This window comes from Sesamum indicum, linkage group LG14, assembly GCF_000512975.1.
Source record: "Sesamum indicum cultivar Zhongzhi No. 13 linkage group LG14, S_indicum_v1.0, whole genome shotgun sequence".
Lineage (NCBI taxonomy): Eukaryota > Viridiplantae > Streptophyta > Magnoliopsida > Lamiales > Pedaliaceae > Sesamum > Sesamum indicum.
Window position 1 is genome coordinate 875,290 of NC_026158.1, and position 20,023 is coordinate 895,312.

The 20,023-nt window shown below is 29.2% G+C and overlaps 1 protein-coding gene and 2 long non-coding RNA genes across 8 annotated transcripts in view; all 3 read right to left on the reverse strand.

The window, feature by feature from the left end:
- Positions 11,304-15,623, reverse strand: LOC105176637. 2 transcript variants are annotated; one of them, XR_002288265.1, is made up of 4 exons: positions 15,421-15,623; positions 14,363-14,535; positions 13,645-14,253; positions 11,304-11,838 (listed from the first exon to the last, which is right to left on the reverse strand). It is a non-coding gene; the product is annotated as an uncharacterized LOC105176637 (long non-coding RNA). The 2 variants fall into 2 exon arrangements; XR_848975.2 differs by lacking the exon at positions 11,304-11,838 and having other exon boundaries at positions 13,713-13,915; positions 14,099-14,253.
- On the reverse strand, positions 15,762-19,360 carry LOC105176638. 5 transcript variants are annotated; one of them, XR_848981.2, is made up of 8 exons: positions 18,968-19,354; positions 18,399-18,510; positions 17,458-17,631; positions 17,035-17,208; positions 16,792-16,926; positions 16,590-16,690; positions 16,214-16,278; positions 15,762-15,842 (listed from the first exon to the last, which is right to left on the reverse strand). It is a non-coding gene; the product is annotated as an uncharacterized LOC105176638 (long non-coding RNA). The 5 variants fall into 5 exon arrangements; XR_848980.2 differs by having other exon boundaries at positions 16,214-16,690; positions 18,968-19,360; XR_848978.2 differs by lacking the exon at positions 16,214-16,278 and having other exon boundaries at positions 18,968-19,350.
- The window catches only part of LOC105176760 (beta-(1,2)-xylosyltransferase), a 13,243-nt gene continuing 12,934 nt past the window's right edge, over positions 19,715-20,023 (reverse strand). Inside the window, exon 4 of the mRNA XM_011099663.2 lies at positions 19,715-19,819. Within this exon, the coding sequence (XP_011097965.2) occupies positions 19,715-19,819 (105 nt within the window). The remainder of the gene's footprint in view (positions 19,820-20,023) is intronic.

Genomic DNA, 20,023 nt, shown 5'->3' on the forward strand with positions numbered 1-20,023 from the left:
ATCCTGGACTAGGCGTCTATGCTTAATACTTGAGATCGCATTACGCCAAATTGCTCAATATAGAAACCTTTGTTTCCTATTCGATCAATTAATGGCCATAATTTTATAGAGCGTAAACGCATCTCCAAGTGCATAGGAGATACCTCTGTCACGTTTTGACAGGGAATGAATCCTCTTCTTCGAACTCACCGTTCTCGCTACATGCTTTGACTGTACTGGACAAGGCTTATGATGACCATGTTTGGGACGATCACCTCTCACACAAATCTAAGATACAGTCATCGCATTCACGTGACTGCGTAATTCCTCAAGTCTGAGGACTACTCCTATACTATCAAAGCCCGGGATTTGAGTCATATCGACCAAGCCTCCAAGCTTCTATATGATCATCCCCGCGAGTCAGTTCAGTCGATTCAACACCTAACCAATCGACCAATTAAGATTGCATAGATGTCCCACGTATGTCGCCGATGAAACACGACATTCATCAAATGAATGTGACTCTTAGTGCAAGTCTTCATAGAACACTCGATGCCCATTCTAGAGGTCCTCAACTTGGAACATTTTAGACCCAACCCTAGACAGTTAGTTTCATGACCGCCATCCAATGCGCAGTCCAACTGTTTTACGGTTGTTAAAGTGGTTTGTGGGCTTTGTTGTGATGTTTGAAAGAAATGCAAATAAATGTGTAATGAGCACAACAAATGACAGATTCGCTCTATGTGCCAAAGCATGTGTGCTGGGTCAAACCTCGAATATGATTCTTCATTTGATTCGAGCACTGAGCGAAAGAAAGTGAGAGTATCATGCAGTTGTTGCTGGCCAGCCCATGTTCCACTTTCTGGGAGTGCTGAGACGGTAGCATCCCTGTGATCCATGTAATCATGGCAGCAGTGGCAAGACATTCCTATGGTGGAGGACAAGATAAGGTAGTACTGTTAGTTAAAACATGTTGAACCAGAGGGCTGCTATGACAGGATCCAGATGCTTCGATCCGTAAAAGGGCCCTCAAGCTTGTTTATCTTCTAGTAAATGAAAGCAATGTGAAGCCTTTGACAAAGGAGCTTGTTGATTATCTAGAAGTAAGTGTACCGGAATTTAAGGGAGACCTCACGGCCAAAATTTGCTCAATTGTGGAGAAGTCGAATGATCCATAGTTTGTCTATAAGGTTTGCTCACTTTCTTGTCCAATTAGTTTTATAATATGATGTTTGATGCATGCTATGTTCATGACTGCATTTGAATGTGTGTCCATGTGTCTTGAAGCAGCTCATAACTATGGAGTACTTTACAGAGTATCTACTTGATTTGGTCTCTGGATGAGTTGTTTTCTCCAACTTTCAAGGTTTAAGAAAGTTTGGTTATTGATTGATTTTGCTTTGTTTTATAGGTCAGATATTTGCTTTGTTCTGAAACAATTGTTTCAGTAACAGAACATTTAAAAGGTCTTTCTTCCTTTTCCCTACTAGTGGCCCCTCTAGCTCCTCTACGTATTGCATGTCAAAACCTTATTTTGCTCTCATTATGGTCTTTCACCGCCACATATTTCTCAGATGCTTCAATTCTATGCCTTCACATATTTTTTCTCTTCTTTTCCATGTGTTGTGGCCTGTGATCACCCAAGTAGTAAAACAGGCATGACCTGCTATATAGGTTGACAATATAAATAAATTGGTTGAACTTGAATAATGATGTATCTTCTAGTTTATTGTAGTTAAACATAATCTCATTCATCTTGCTGTGTGGTGCCAGGTTTGTTGTTTGTGGCTTTATGTATAGTACGGAGATAACATGTCTGTTGTATGCCTCTTTATTTGTGTTGCTAATAATTATTTCACAAATGGATCAAGAAAAACTTTTGGGTATCAAATATTACTTTCTTTTTTGTCAATCTGGGAGTCGGCTTACAAGCATTATTTTCATCCCAAACACTGGGGTGGAGTTAAGCTTAATTGCTTAAATTCGCTTCTCGATTGAAAGAGATACTGTATGAGATTAAAGCAAAATGATGAAAATGTTAATGTTCCTCTTTATCAGCAGAGCTGGGATTAATGTGCTTGGCTGATTGTATAGATGTTAAAAACTTATCTAGCATTGATTGTGCTGTTTCTTAGGGGTGTTCGTTAAGAGTCCTCCAACCTGGAGATATCCCAAGGGCTCTGCCATTTGGGCAGAGTCTTAGCAGGCACCTTGCAAAACATATTTCTATATCTCATAATTGGATTCACATCTTGAAAAAAGTGACTCTCCTTGTTTCTCATAATTGGAATGACATCCGGGGAAAAGTGACTTGCCTTGCCTTGCCTTGCCTTGCCTTGCCTTGCCTTTTCTTTTGTAACTCATTCTGATAGATGCCTTGTTAATTAAAATTCATGTAATATGGGAATTAATCTGTTCTTGTGGTATACACTACGCTCTTGCGAGCTTGGACTGAGCTTCAAGCTTCTCAATTTTACCACCTTGTAAAGACAGCCTTGTAGCCACGTAATAACACTTTGCAGGGAATGAAAACACAGTTGCTGAACTGAGGATGGTAACCTTCCAGTGACGGTCAAACACGGATTTACTTTGCATGGTGAGAACATCTACATTCTAATGTAGCTCTTTTCCATTCCTACTTCAACCTTAGGAAAGAAACAGGATTAATAAACAAACTTGTTTTTTCATTTATTTGTGTTCTTTACTAACCATTCATTTCGTTTTGCTTACAGCCTATTGCCAAGTAGCGAATGAAGTTCATTCCATTGGTTACAGCACTCAGTTGTTTTAAATTTATGAGATGAGCTTCTGATTGATAATTATTATGAATAATAAGACCTCATACTTTTTAATCATATATATTAATTTAAAATATAAATAAGAGATTAAATTTTAAATGTAGAGGGGTATAAGTATCTGTATATATTTAATTAGTTATTAGGTTGTAAATTTAAATTATCTATGCTAATAAAATTTTTGGGAAACAATGAAATTGATGAGAGCAATCGAGAAAAAGTGTGGTTGTTAGGAGTACTGGAGAGTGAATATTCAAATTTAAGCATTGAATAGAAGTTAAATGCTTTTATTGCGTTGATTGATCTACTGAGAGTTGGTACTTAGAGATGGTTCCAGTATCAAAATGGAGGTAATTCTTTTATTTAATCCTTAATGTATCGAATAGCTCCTCTTTTTTGTGCAGGAATGTGATTGTTGTGGAAAATTGGCAAGAGCAACAACTGTCAGGTTTGCAATTTGCATGGAGTTTTGATTATATATCATTGCATTCTCTCTGTTGTTATTCTTTTATTTTTTTAATAAAATATTTAAATTCCTTCTTCATTTCCATTCCTCTTTTCTTTCTTCTTCCCCCACCAACTTTCTTTCCTTTTTCTCCACTCGATGCTGCGATTTTGCCATTGGCCACCAGCTTGATTGGTTATTCATCACAATCTCTTCTCTCTCTCTCTCTCTCTCTCTCTCTCTCTCTCTTATATATCTATATTATTTTTACTAAATCCAAAATTATTTTATTAATCTTCTTATTGAATCTGCGTGTAATTTACTCTTTTTAAAATTAATATATTAAATTGTTTAAGTCATAAATTAATAAAATAGATCAATTAAGATATTATAAATTATTTATAATTAATATTCTAAATTTTTTAATCAGTGTGTAATTTACTCTTCTTAAAAATAAAATATTATATTATTTGATTTTATATTAATAAAATAGTTATTAGGTTATAATTTAAATTAAAAATTACCATATTAAAATTTTAAATTAAAAGGTTAATATTTTATTTTTATTTATAGCTAAATTTTTATTAGCAAAAGATAGGAACAATATTTAATAGAGTCGATAGAGTGTGTAGGATCAATATTTATTAGATTAGATAGAGAGTGTGTCAAATCAATATTTATGAGAACTATAATATGATCTCCAATTTTTTTATTATAATAATATAAATTGTTATTATTTTATTAACTTTTTTTTATGTATAATAAGTACACCTTTTTATAATGAAAATACTATAAATTTAGATTAAAAAGTTATCAAGATTAATTTTTTATTTTTATTATCCGAATGAGCCAAAGCAATATTTGAGAATGAAAATACACCCACATATATTTTTTTATTTGTACTAATTTAAATTTAATTAAATTGGAATATAAAGCAGTTTTATATTAAATTATTTAATGAATATACTAATAAAATTACTTAAAAGGTTTTAAATTTAAATTAGAAAATTAACACCTGTATAAATTAATTTTTTTTAATTATCAAAAGGATAGGGGTGGTGTCAAAGCAATACTTATGAATGAATGATTCCGTATATCTTTTTATTATCTGTACTAATTTATATTTATATTATTTTATTAGTTTTATAGAATGTATATATTAAATATGATATTTAATTGATATTAATAGTTACGAGATACTAAATTAAATTATAAAACTATACATCTAATTGCAATACTAAATTATTAAGTTAATATATAAAATTGCATCTCTTAATAATTGAATATTAGATTATTTAATTAATATATTAATAAAATTAGTTATTAAGTTATGATTTCAAATTAAAACTTTTTGTAATAAAAATTAATAAATTTATTTATTTTTTTTACTTATGCTAATCAGATGTTTTGTGTCTTATAAAATAAGATTATTAAAAATCTACTAAATAATTTATAATATTAAGAATCAAAATTTACTCTGTAACATAAATACTCATCACAATAATATAAAAATATGATTTAATAAATTATAAACACAAATGTAATACCATTCAGCTTCTATCATTTAATTTAATCATCAAAATTAAAATTCAGATTATTAGAAATTTATTAATTTAAATTATACTTAAACTAGGCATTATATTTTTAAACCTTATTTTTCTAAACTTTCATAAATTATATTAATTAATTATATGAAAACATATGTTACAAAGTAAATTACATAAAGAATAAATTTAATTTTAGATCATACTTAAACTAAGTTGTACATAATATTTTTAAATTTGACTTATTGTTTGATTTGAAAATATTTTTAATAAATTTGACAGGGTATAAATAGTAACGAAATAGATATAGAATTCAATTTATGATATGCAGATTGTAAAAATATTTATAATTTATTAGTAAAATAAAATAGTCACTTTTGATATAAATAATAAAATTTTATTTGTATTTTTTAATTTAAATAAACTCTGATTATACATTTAAATAATTCAAAGGTTCCTATTGTACGTTTCTCATTAATATTTCTGATCCCATGATTTTTTACTTTCTTTATAACTAAATCAATATTTATAAGAATGAAATATTTCATATATCTTTTTGACTTTTTCTTTATTTCTATGCATAAAAATCAATATTTATGAGAACTAATAATATGTTCCCAATTTTTTTATTATTTATACAAATTTACATTCTTATATTTTTATGTATAAAACTACACCTCTTTATAGTGAAAATACTAAATCATCTAATTAATATATTATGTTATAGATTTACATTAAAAAATTATCAAGATTAATTTTTTATTTTTATTATCTGAAGGCATCAAAACAATATTTATGATAATGAATAATATAACCCCCGATATATTTTTTTACTTATACTAATTTAAAATTAAACTATTTATTAACTTTTTTTTCATTAAATCAATATATAAAATTACATTTCTTAATAATTAAATATTAAATTATTTAATTAATATATTAATAATTAGTTACTAGGCTATAAATTTAAATTTAAAATGTATAAACTAATTCAAATTTTTATTTTTATTTATAACTTAATATTAATTATCAAAAGATAGGAGAAGTCAAAGCACTTGAATGGATTATATGATACCGTATATTTTTTATTATTTATTACCTTATATTTAAATTGTTTGATTAATTTTTTTTATAGAATCTTTATATTAAATTACATAGTTAATAGATATATTAATACGTAAATTTCTAAATTACCAGAAGCTAGAGGGGGTGTTAAAATATGTTTATGGGAATGAAAATATGACCTCATTAAATTTATTAGCATTATTGAAATTGTATGTAATTTACTCAATTTAAAATTAAAACAATTAAATTATTTGATATTAATAATTTAAATTTAAATTAGTCTAAATAAAAAATTAATCTTTGATAGTTTCTTAACCTAAATTTATTGTTTAATATATTAATTAAATCATTTAGTACTATTTTATTATAAAGAGAAGTGATTTTATACATAAAAAATAAGAATTTAAATTATTATCATAATCGGACCGGTTAAATTACTGGGTCACTGGTCCAACAGTGGTCTGACCAGTTCAACGGGATATATAATATCCACCCACCTCCTTTGCTTCTCCAATCCTAACTGGTATATATAATATCCACCCACCTCCTTTGCTTCTCCAATCCTAACTGGTAGACGAGTCGAATCAGCTCGTGAGGTTCGATTTTTCCTACCTCTTCTTTCCTTCTTCTTCCCCCCACCCCCTTCTCCTTCTTTTCATCCACCACTAACTTTTTTTCCTTCTTCTCCACCTGATTTGTTATTCAGCTCATCATCTTTTCTTATAATTTGATTGGGTTGGTCAAGTTTCACTGGTTTTGTATGGTTTTATATTAATTTTTTATTTTTATAACATTAATTTTTTATTTTTGTTTATAATTAAAAATTTTATTAACAAAAGGTAGAGGGGTCGAAGCAATATTCATGAAGTATAATTTTATTATTTACACTAATTTAAATAGTTATTTTTTTTTATTATTTATACTAATTTAATTTATTAATATTAACTTTTTTATGTATAAATTTACACATCTTCTATAAAAAATTATTATTTAATATTATAAAATTAATTTTTATTTATAAATAAATTTTTTATAGGGTGTCAAATAGAATGAATATGACGTTATTTATTTTTATACTATTATTGAATCTGTATGAAATTTATTCTTCTTAAAATTCAAATGTTAAATTATTAGATTAAAAAATAGTTATTAAAGTTAAAATTTTAAATTAAAAAATGATTTTAAAGTTATAAATTTATATTATAAAATTCTTAAAGTTATAGGGTCACCATCTTTTTTCTTGTAACATATTTTTGAATTTTTTATAGAATTTTTATCATCACTATAATTATTTTTCGACCACACAGACTTGGGCATAAAGCTTCTGAGCAACTTGGGCCGCACCTACTCCTCTGCTGGACCGATCATCCCTCTGCTGGGCCGTTCATCCACCATTTTGTTATTCCTGATAACGGGATCTCGATAATTTTCCTATTTAAAAAAAAACTAAAATAATGTAACCCCAAATTTTTTTTATTATTGAATATATAATTTACTACCAACTTTCCCCCAGAAAATACCCTACAGCTGTTGTTTTCCAACGTCTTAATCCAACACGGATAGTATCAATCGAAGGACGTACGATGACCTCACCATTTTTTATTTATACTAATTTAAATTTAATTAAATTGGAATATAAAGTTACATCTTTTAGCAGTTTTATATTAAATTATTTAATGAATATATTAATAAAATTACTTAAAAGGTTTTAAATTTAAATTAGAAAATTAACACCTGTATAAATTAATTTTTTTTTTAATTACCAAAAGCATAGGGGTGGTGTCAAAGCAATACTTATGAATGAATGATTCTGTATATTTTTTTATCATCTGTACTAATTTATATTTATATTATTTTATTAGTTTTTATAGAATGTATATATTAAATATGATATTTAATTGATATTAATAGTTACGAGATAATAAATTAAATTGAAAATGACTTAATCTATATATAAAACTATACATCTAATTGCAATACTAAATTATTAAGTTAATATATAAAATTGCATCTCTTAATAATTGAATATTAGATTATTTAAGTAATAAATTAATAAAATTATTTATTAGGTTATGATTTTAAATTAAAAAATTATCACTTTTTGTAATAATTTTTTGTTTATTTTTATTTATAACTAAATTTAGTTACCAAAAAGGTAGGGAGTGTCAAAGCAATACTTATGAATGAATTATATGATCCCATTTATTTATACTAAATTTATATTTAAATTATTTTATTTAAAATTTTATAGAATCTTTATATTAAATTACATATTTAATTGATATTAATGGTTACAAGGTAACAAATTAAATTATATAAAATTACATTTCTTAATAATTAAATATTAAATTATTTAATTAATATATTAATAATTAGTTACTAGGCTATAAATTTAAATTAAAAACGTATAAAGTAATTCAAATTTTTATTTTTATTTATAACTTAATATTAATTATCAAAAGATAGGAGAAGCCAAAGCAATACTTGAATGGATTATATGATACCGTATATTTTTTATTATTTATTAACTTATATTTAAATTGTAGAGGGGGTATAAATGCAATAATAGATATAATTTTATTATTATTATTGAATATATAATTTACAAAAATTTGGATTGGACTGCTTCTGCATTGGGCCCAAAGCGTCATTTCACTGGGCTGCTTGGGCCGCCTCATCCTTCTTCTGGGCTGTTCATCCACACGATTTTGGAGTTAAAATTTAACTTTTTATTGGGCCCAAACAATAATAACATTATGTACATTCCTAATGTGTTTATTTCCCTATTTAAAAAAAATAAAATATTATAATAATTTAAAATTTTATTAACTTTTTTTCTGTATAATTTGAAAATTATTGTTTTATTAATAATTTATGCAAATACAAAATAATTAATTTGCATTAAGATGAAATTATTTATTTGTGAAAATATAATTACAGACAACAATAAATGCATATTTTAATAAATCCATGACCAAAGCATATAATATAATAAATTATTATGGTTGGTCTTAAATATGGATTAATTCAATAACTAAACTTTGCATTTCTTATCCACTAATTAAATAAAGTTTTGCAACTAAAATAATTTATGCCAATACAAAATAATTAAATAATTTATTTTTACTTATGCTAATCAGATGTTTTCTGTGTCTTATAAAATAAGCTTATTAAAAATCTACTAAATAATTTAAGAACCAAATTTACTCTATAACATAAATACTCATAAATACTCAAATTTTCTCATTAAAATTAAAATTCAATTTTCAACTTTTATTTTTAATTATTGGTAACTAACGTATATTATTCTTGTATTTGAGAGAAAAATGATGAAGCGTTAAAAAACCCTCATATGATAATGTTCCCTTGGTACACTCAACTATTAAAAAGTAATAAATTTTTACTCATTTGTCAAGAAAAAATGCAAAAAAGTATAGTTACATTCTAAATAAAGCCACCAAAAATTAAACCGCCTTCGTAAGAGAAAATAATAGTAGAAAAATAAAATTATCTATTTTAATAAATTAATTTTAAATTATAAATATAGTGTTTGTATTTAATAAATTTATACCTATTTATTACTTTCTGAATTTAAATAATAACTTAGTATATTAATAAACTTCGACCATACATCATCATAAATCCACATTTATTTTTTAAAACAAAAATTTGGAAAAATTACATAAAGAATAAATTAATTTTAAACTATACTTACTAATAAATAAAATAGAGAAAACTAAATGATCCAACTTATCTTTAATGTTTAAAATTATCTATCTGATTTAGTTTCATTTTAAAATATAAAATATTATTTATCATATGCACATAAGAATGATGCATCAATTAATAAATAAACTTTGACAACAAATTATAATAATAAATAAAGTTTATTTTTTAAATAGTGAAATTTAAATAATAAAATTAAAATTTTAAATTATAATGAATTTTAATAAACAGATTACTAGAAATTTGTTTTACAAAAATAATAAATTAATTTTACGACTTATTATTTGATTGGAAAATATTTTGATAGACAATAATTAATAAATAACAGTTAAGTAAAAGAATATAACAGGGTATAATGAGGAAAACAAATATAAATGGCAATAAAGAGAAATTTATTAACAAAATTGAGAAAACTATTGTCTTTATTTCTGTTTAAAATTAACAATAAATATATTTAAAATATATTAATAAATATTTACCAATATTTTACATTTAAAATATACTAATAAACATTTACCACATATTTTACACTTACATTTGATTTCTTCGTAGCAATATAAGATGGTGAATCCTTTCAAATTAACCACATAATAATTATAAGATGTAGTAAAAAAAATAGGGGTAATGAAGCCACATTCACATACCTAAATGGAAATACCAAATTGAGAAACCCAAAGTCTAAAGAAAGAAAGCAAGAATCTTGAGAGAAGACGGACGTAAGTATAATTTTAAATGAAAAAGAGGACCTAAGTATAATTTTAAATATTTTTTGGGTGAAAAATATAATTTAGATTTAGAGCATTAACATTCAATCTCTTCTCTTTCTACAACTACCATTATTTTTTTTCTTAAAGACTTTATGAGGTGAAACCCACAAACAAAAAAGCTATAACTCTACCAACAATATCAGAACAAGGACAAAGATACTTACCATTCTACCTATTTCATTACATTATGTCTTTAAACTTAACCTTCACCTTCATTGTTGTTCAAAGAAAGAAATTTAAAACTATGGCAAGTAAGTTCAGTTTTTTAATAGGGTACATAATAATCAAAAGTATACATCTGAGTGAAGAATAACAACCATAGTACCACCATTCACAACAAGCAAATGAGGTATGATAAGCAACTAACAATCATCCGAAGAACTCTCCGAATTTAGGTCTCAATAACTTGACAAAAAGGATTCACATGGCAGAGTAGAAGTTAAAAAATTTCAGACAATCATTGTAGACTATATCTGTAAACTAAGTTCCACGTTTTCACTCATATATGCAAATAAAAAGAAACTGTAGTTAGCAATTAGTAAACAACAAAATTGACCTAAATCACTTACTCATTTGTCAAGAAAAAATGCAAGGAAAATGTATTATATTTTAAGTAAAGCCACCAAAAGTTTACCCAACTTTGCAAGAGAAAATGATTGTAGGAAAATATAATATATTTTAAGTAAAGCCACCTAAAAGCTAAAATTTCCAACAAACATTGTATACCATATCTCTAAACTAATTCCAGTTTTTCACTCATATATCCAAATTAAAAGGAACTGGAGTTGCCATTTGTAACAAATTATCCATTTGTAACAAAAAGAATCTATAACTAAAATACCCAAATTTATCAAAATGTATTCACAGAGCATGAATAAAAATTTATTAATACAGAGAATTAACTTGTGGAAAATTTAATTATATTTTAGGATATATTAATGGATGAATATCATGATAACCAGACGGATAAGATACAAGAGAGAAAGAGCATGCATGGAAGTGTTATCTTCAAGCATATTATATGATCACATCCCCTTGAATACAAAAAACTATTAAAAAGTAATAGATTAAAACGAATTACTAGAATTATTGGCAAATGCTTTCCCCATAAAACACTACAGTAGAGTTACTCGTTTGTCTCGAAGGAAAATGTAATACATTTTAAGTAAAGCCATAAAAAATTTACCAACCTTCCCAAGATAAAATGATAACATGAAAATGCAATATATTTTAAGTAAAGCCACAAAATGATCGTAGAACTTACTGCTTTTTGAACAAACCGCATAACTTACTGCTTTTGGACAATGATTGCGAGTCTATCGAATGAAGAGTTACTCCAACTTAAATATGATAAATTAAAAATGGACAGGTTATACATACAACAAAATACAAGAGAAAGAACCTCTATTGATTCCTTGCAGCACCACGAATAGATTTAGAGCAATAAGATTCAATATCTCCTCTTTCTATAAGTTATTTCTCTTCATCAATAGGTTTTGCGGGATGAAACCCTGAAACTAAAAAGTTGCAATATTCACATACGCTAACTCAAAGAACTCTACCTACAATAAGTGGGAAATATGAGATGTGAGTTGCAGGATCGATGCATCAGGTTTAACACGTAATCTATGTTAATTCTTACTTAAGCTAGAGGAGCACAATTACATTAATTTGTTATCTAAGTAACACGGAAAATGCACTCCCTCATCCTCTTTCTCCTACCCAATTTTTAGGGAACCAAAAGAGCCTTAATTGAGTTCATCCCCTATTCCTTTGTCAGTCGACATCAAAAGATAATAATAGATAGGATTCAGAATGTAACAACTAGAAACAAGAGCACAAAAACAATCATTTTTAAGAGAAATCGAAAAAGAAAGATAAGAGGAACATTCTAGTTAATTCACATATTTATACACCATATGTCTGAAAAGTGGTATTAAAATAGTATTCATGATAATTAAATGAATGAGAACAATGGATCAATCTACATTAATTCACACATTAATTCTTCTCTTGCTATTTTAGAAGAATCAAGTAGATTAAATAATGTGTGAGATAACCTTTCATAAATTATCCAATTTACAAGCTCAATATATGAAACTATATTTTATAAAGTAAATTACTTATATTACCAAATACTTTACATAAAGAATAAATTTAATTTTAGATCATACTTAAACTAAGTTGTTGAGCTCCTCACATAATATTTTTAAATTTGACTTATTATTTGATTTGAAAATATTTTAATAAATTTGGCAGGATATAAATAGTAAGGAAATAGATATAGAATTCATTCTACGATATGCTTTCTTTTTCTCTTTTGTACAACATCCATTTTTATCTTATCGACTCAGGATTTGACCCACAAAATCCATTGTACAGGCTTTTGTCTTCACATGCCTAAGGAATCATCAATATAACAATTTAAATAGGATTATAAAATAAACAATGGATCAATTTACATAATTCACATATTTCAGTATGGTAGGTGATAAGATGGCATCAAGCCCTATCAATGAAAATTCTCTCTCTTGGATAGCATTGAAAGAAACTTGCCACAGGCATGTCAAACGAATACTAAGGATCAAAAAATATTTTGAAATATCCTAGCTGCCATCAACATGTCACCCACTCGCATATTTCAGTATGGTCAGTGAAAAGATGGCATCAATGTTTTCATGACGTACCCAATCTGCTAGATGGAAAGCTTCTCGGGCAAGCTCCAAAAAACAACACTATAGCTACGAGGGAATAAATTAACTCAATTATTGGAATAATGAGCATATGGAAAGCACATATCCTCATGACTTTCATATACTATAAAATCCTTAGCAAACAGAATTTCCTGAAATACTGGCACAAGCCTCTTTAGATTTATATAATTTCCACGTGTGATAAAGTAAATAATAATGCTTCTACATCAGGCATTACAAAAATTGGAAGCCTAGGAAGCAATAAATATCTGTGGAGAACTAAAGAAAAATAAGCCATTGTTCTGTTCCATTTTGGCCTAAATGGCCAACTATACTCAATTCTAGCTGTGATGTGCTCAATTGCAACGCTGTTATTATACGACTGGTTTCCATGAACAAGTGTTCATGGTGTTCCAACCGCACAAGCAGAGAAAATGATTCCAATTTTATTTGAAAAGCTAGTTTGATTCAAGCATTATGAGTTACTATGAGTAACTTTGTGGACGTGATAGAGACTACCAACAACTACGCAAGCCACTTTCTAGATTATTGAAGGAAACTACATGCTACTAACCAAAATAAATTAACCAATAGCCATCTCACTTAAACAACAAACCACAAACCAAGTACCTTTGCATGCACCAACATCATAGGTTGTGTCTTCATCTTACGAGCACCAAAAATTATTTTCCAAGCACTCAATTGTCTCTGCATCCAGAGCAACAACTCCAGTTAGCGAGTGGATATTGCTTTTTAGCACTTGTAGATATTGCATTTTTTTCTTTTTTTCTTCTTTTTTTTTTGTATATATAGCTTTTTTGTGTTTCTTTTTCTTTTTTTTTTGCGCATATTCCTTTTTTCTTTGTTTCTTGTGCTTGTCTCCAAATGCATCTTGAGAAGTCTATTGAAAAATACCAGAGATGTAGAGAGGTCAGCGTAAGACAACCTATCACTTATAAAAAATCGTTGCTGTAGCAAAAATCCTAAGCTACGAAAGAGAAAAAATAACTTAGGCGCCTTCAAGGCGGTGAGTGGATTCCAAAGGAAGAAGAAAGAAAGAAACACAAATAAAGAAATATCCTACCTCCAAGTGATCCCAATTCGACCATTTTTTTGTCAATTTCAGCTACAATGGATTTTAGAGTATATTTCTCCATTTCCCACTACTGCATCTCCTTTTTATATTTTTTTCATCTCAACACCTTCGGATTTTGAAGAGGCTGTAAGCAGCTTCTCTTGCTATTTTAGAAGAATCAAATAGGTTAAATAATGTGTCAAATAAATGAAAAACATGCAAGCACATCCACATATAAACATATTCATATGCAAGCTTTGAGTAATGACTTACTTCTTTCACTTGTTTCTTTTCTTCCATTAGACGAAGTATCTCCTCCTTGGATATTTTCTTTGGTTTCATTGTTTCATATGCCTTCTTTTTCTCTTTTGTATAACATCCATCTTTATCTTGTTGCTCAAGATTTGACCCATAGAATCCATTGTCCAGGCTTTGTCTTCACATACCTAAGGAATCATCAATTCAACAATTTAAATAGGATTATAAAAAAAACAATGGATCAATTTACATTAATTCACATATTTTAGTATGGTAGATGATAAGATGGCATCAAGCCCTATCAATGAAAATTCTCTCTTGGATAGCAATAAAAGAAACGTGTCACAGGCATGTCACACGAATACAAAAAGGATTAAAAAATATCCTAGCTGCCATCAATATGTCACCACCACTCACATATTTCAGTATGGTCACTGAAAAGATGGCAGCAATGTTTCATGACGTAGCCAATCTGCTAGAAGGGAAGCTTCTCGGGCAAGCTCCTAAACAAAATACAACTACGGGGGAATGAATTCACTCAATTATTGGAATAATGAGCATACGGAGAACACATATTCTCATAACTTTCATATACTATAAAATCCTTATCAAACAGAATTTCGAGAATACTAGCACGAGACTCTTTAAATTTATATAATTTCCACGTGTGATAGAGTAAATAATAATGCCTCTACACCAGGCTTACAAAAACTGGAAGCCTAGGAAGCAATACATATGTGTGCTCAATTGCAACGCTATTATTATAAGACTAGTTTCCATGAACAAGTGTTCGGGGTGTTCCAACCGCACAAACACAGAAAGTGATTCTTTTCCATGAACAAGTGTTCGGGGTGTTCCAACCGCACAAACACAGAAAGTGATTCTATTTTTGTTTGAAAAACTAGTTTGATTCAAGCTTTATGAGTTACTACGAGTAACTTTGTGGAGGTGATAAACGACTACCAACAACTATGCAAGCCACTTCCTATATTATTAATGCAAACTACTTGTTATAACCGAAATAAATTAACTATGAGCCATCTCACTTAAACAGCAAACTACAAACCAAGTACCTTGCATGCAGTAGCGGTTGTGTCTTCATCTTGCCAGCACCAAAAATTATTTTCCAAGCACTCAATTGTATGTGCATCAAGAGCAACAACTCCAAGTTGGCGAGTGGATGTTGCTTTTGTTTTTCTTTTTCTTTTCTCTTTTGGATATTGCTTTTTTTATCTGTTGCTTTTGCTTCTTTTTTTTTGAATATATTGCTTTTTTTCTGTTTCTTTTTCTTTTTTTTTTTTACAGATATTCCCTTTTTTTTCTGTTTCTTTTTCTTCTTCTTTCTTTTCTATATATTGCTTTTTTCTGTTTCTTTTTCTTTTTTTTTCGCGGATATTCTTTTTTTCTTCGTTTCTTTTCTCTTCTTTCGTCGATATTGCTTTTCCTCATTCCTTCCTAGTTCTCTTGTGCTTATCTCCAAGGCATCTTCAGAAATCTGTTGAAAAAATACGAGAAAAGTAGAGGTGTCAGTGTAAGACAACCTATCACTTATAAAAGATCGTTGCTGTAGCAGAAATTGTATGGACCAAACGAAACAGGCAAACTGCAGCATTTCACTTGATTCTGCTGCACATTTTTTGTGCACTAATTCTATAAAATGAATTTCGGCAGCAACAGGAATCAATTATGCAGAATAATCCATTTAAACATATTGAAGTCTGCTATTCATTTACGGGAAAAAGTTGGAAATATGGAATGTGAGTTGCACGATCAATGCATGAGGTTCAACACGTAATCTACGTTAATTCTTACTTAAGCTAGAGCTGCACAATTACATTAATTTGTTATCTAATCCTAGTGACTTACGTATTTCCTTGGAACAGAACTATTTTCAAGTAACGCTGAAAATGCACTCCCACATCCTCTTTCTCCTGCCCAATTTTTAGGGAACCAAAAGAGCCTCAAATGAGTTCTTCCCCTTTATCCTTTGTCATTCGACATCAAAACATAATAGTAGACACAACTAGGATTCAGAATGTAAAAACTAGAAACAAGAGCCAAAAAACAATTATTTTTAAGAGAAATCAGAAAACAGAGATAAGAGGAACAATTCTAGTTAATTCACATATTTATACACCACATGTGTGCAAAGTGGTATTAAAATAGCATTCATGGTAATTGAATGAATGAGAACATAGAAAATCTTCATAAAAACGTTCACCAATAGGGGAAGGACAATTACCACATAAGTTTCTTCAGGAACTACTGTAGTAGTTCTTTCCATGGGGTTTGACATTGTGCAATATGTAACTCCTTTCTCCGCAAACCTTGTGACCAGATGTCCTAAGCAACGAAAGCGAAAAAATAGCTTAGGTGCCTTGAAGGCGGTGAGTGGATTCCAAAGGAAGAAAGAAGAAAGAAACACAAATAACGAAAGATCCTACCTCCAATTGATCCCAATTCAACCACTTTTTTGTCAATTTCAGCTACAATGGATTTTAGAGTATGTTTCCCCATTTCCCACTTCTGCATCTCCTTCTTATAATTTTTCATCTCAGCACCTTCGGCTTTTGAAGCAGCTGTAAGAAGAATCAAGTAGATTAAATAATGTGTCACATGAATGAAAAACATGCAAGCACATCCACATATAAACATATTCCATATGCAGTTTTTGAGTAATGGCTTACTTCTTTCAGTTGTTTCTTTTCTTCCATTAGACAAAGTATCTCCTCCTTTGATAATCTCTTTGGTTTCATTGTTTCATATGCTTTGTTTTTCTCTTTTGTATAGCATCGATCTTTATCTTGTCGACTCAGGATTTGACCTACAGAATCCATTGTACAGGCTTTGTCTTCACATGCCTAAGAAATGATCAATACAACAATTTAAATAGGATTATAAAAAAAACAATGGATAGTTCTACATTAATTCTTCTCTTGCTATTTTAGAAGAATCAAGTAGATTAAGTAATGTGAGAGATGAATGAAAAACATTCTCTTGCTATTTTAGAAGAATCAAGTAGATTAAGTAATGTGAGAGATGAATGAAAAACATGCAAGCACATCCACATAAAAACATATTCCATATGCAGTTTTTGAGTAATGCCTTACTTCTTTCAGTTGTTTCTTTTCTTCCATTAGACAAAGTATCTCCCCCTTTGATAATCTCTTTGGTTTCATTGCTTCATATGCTTTGTTTTTCTCTTTTGTATAGCATCGATCTTTATCTTGTCGACTCAGGATTTGACCTACAGAATCTATTGTACAGGCTTTGTCTTCACATGCCTAAGAAATGATCAATACAACAATTTAAATAGGATTACATAATAAACAATGGATCAATCTACATTAATTCACACATTAATTCTTCTCTTACTATTTTAGAAGAATCAAGTAGATTAAGTAATGTGAGAGATGAATGAAAAACATGCAAGAACATCCACATATAAACATATTCGAGGGAAACCTCCATACTCAAAAAGCCTTAAAAGATCACTATATTGGCCGTGAATGTCACGTGAAGTAATGAGAAATATAGATAAGGTCATGTTCATGACAGTTCTTGTGCACAGGTCAGCATGACTCTAAGTTACGACAACTGAAACTGATGGACTGGTTAGGCGAATTGATAGCTAGCTATCAGAGTAAATAAACCAGCAAAAGAAAAGAAGAGCAAAGTGAGTAAATTGGATTTGTATCATGTCGTTATCCCCTTAACTTTTCCCACTTCAACCCACCAAACTGATGGAATCAGAGTGAACACTTCCACAACATTTCAACTTGAGCTCACTATAATGTAGGTTTCATCTATAATGTATGCCCTCACTTCCTCCTGTAAATATCTGAATTTTTAGGAAAATAAAGAATTACACAAACAATCTCGATTCTCATCACAACTTTTCAGCTATCTCTCTCATTTTTGTAATCAGCTTTCTCTTTTGCTCGTTGTAAAAGTCTAATCCTTCTTTGCATCAGATATCATATATTAAGTTTCGCATATTACTTCTTGTGAATGTGCGATGCCCAAAGAATATTATGAGTAATTCCCTTACCTTCTAATTCAGTGCAAGAAACTGCATCTGTTGAGTATCAAGCTGTGTCTTCAATCAAGCGTTCAGATTCCATCCTCCTTAGAGTAGCTCCCTATTCATCATTGACAACCACCTTCATATCAAGAAAAAGCCTCAACCATCAGTATATCACTTATACGTGAAAATGATGCTGCATCACTTGCCTAGGAACATACAAATGCGGCCTATTAAATAATAGCAATAAACCTTGTTGTCGAGATAGAGAATACATAATCACACAGAAAGAACCTAAACATTCACGGCCAAAGTCAAAGCCAAAGCCCCTTCAAACATGAAAGATTCTATCGTATGGAACTTTTTCTTAAGAAATTGAAAGATGCCTACCAGCACTACACATATGTTTTTTCTTGAGTTGCCACTTGCCACAATAATGAAAGTAACATTAAAATATTAATTTTTCATGACAAAGATCATAACACACAATTAGCAATCTTTTTTTTACTAATCATGAAAACTTGCATTTAAGCAAAAACATGACGAGCCAAACAACTCATATAGCTGAAGTATGCAGTTTTTGAGTAATGACTTACTTCTTTCAGTTGGTTCTTTTCTTCCATTAAACGAAGTATCTCCTCCTTTGATACTCTCTCTGGTTTCATTGTTTCATATGCCTTCTTTTTCTCTTTTGTATAGCATCCATCTCTATCTTGTCGAATCAAGATTTGACACACAGAATCCATGGTACAGGCTTTGTCTTCACATGCCTAAGGAATCATCAATACAGCAATTTAAATAGGATTATAAATTAAACAATGGATCAATTTACATGAATTTGACATATTTTAGTATGGTAGGTAATAAGATGCAATCAAGCCCTATCAATGAAAATTCTCTCTCTAGGATAGCACTGAAAGACACGTGTCACAGGCATGTCAAACGAATACAAAAGGATCCAAAAATATCCTAGCTGCCATCAATATGTCACCACCACTCACATATTTCAGTATGGTCACTGCAAAGATGGCAGCAATGTTTTTGTGACGTAGCCAATCTGCTAGAAGGGAAGCTTCTCCGGCAAGCTCCAAAACTACAATACAGCTACGAGGGAATGAATCCACTCAATTATTGGAATAATGAGGATACGGAGAACACATATTCTCATAACTTTCATATACTATAAAATCCTTATCAAACAGAACTTCAAGAAATACTAGGACGAGGCTCTTTAGATTTATATAATTTCCACGTGTGATAAAGTAAATAATTATGCTTCTACACAAATTTATGTATCTTTACATAAACTGGAAGCCTAGGAAGCAATACATATGTGTGGAGAATTACACAAAAATAAGTCGAGCTTTTCCATTCCATTTTGGCCTAAATTTCCTACTATACGCAATTCCAGCTGTGATGTGCTCAATTGCAACGCTGTTCTTATAAGACTAGTTTCCATGAACAAGTGTTCGGGGTGTTCCAACCACACAAACACAGAAAGTGATTCTATTTTTATTTGAAAAGCTAGTTTGATTCAAGCATTATGAGTTACTACGAGTAACTTTGTGGATGTGATAAAACACTACCAACAACTATGCAAGCCACTTCGTATATTATTAATGAAAACTACTTGTTATAACCAAAATAAATTA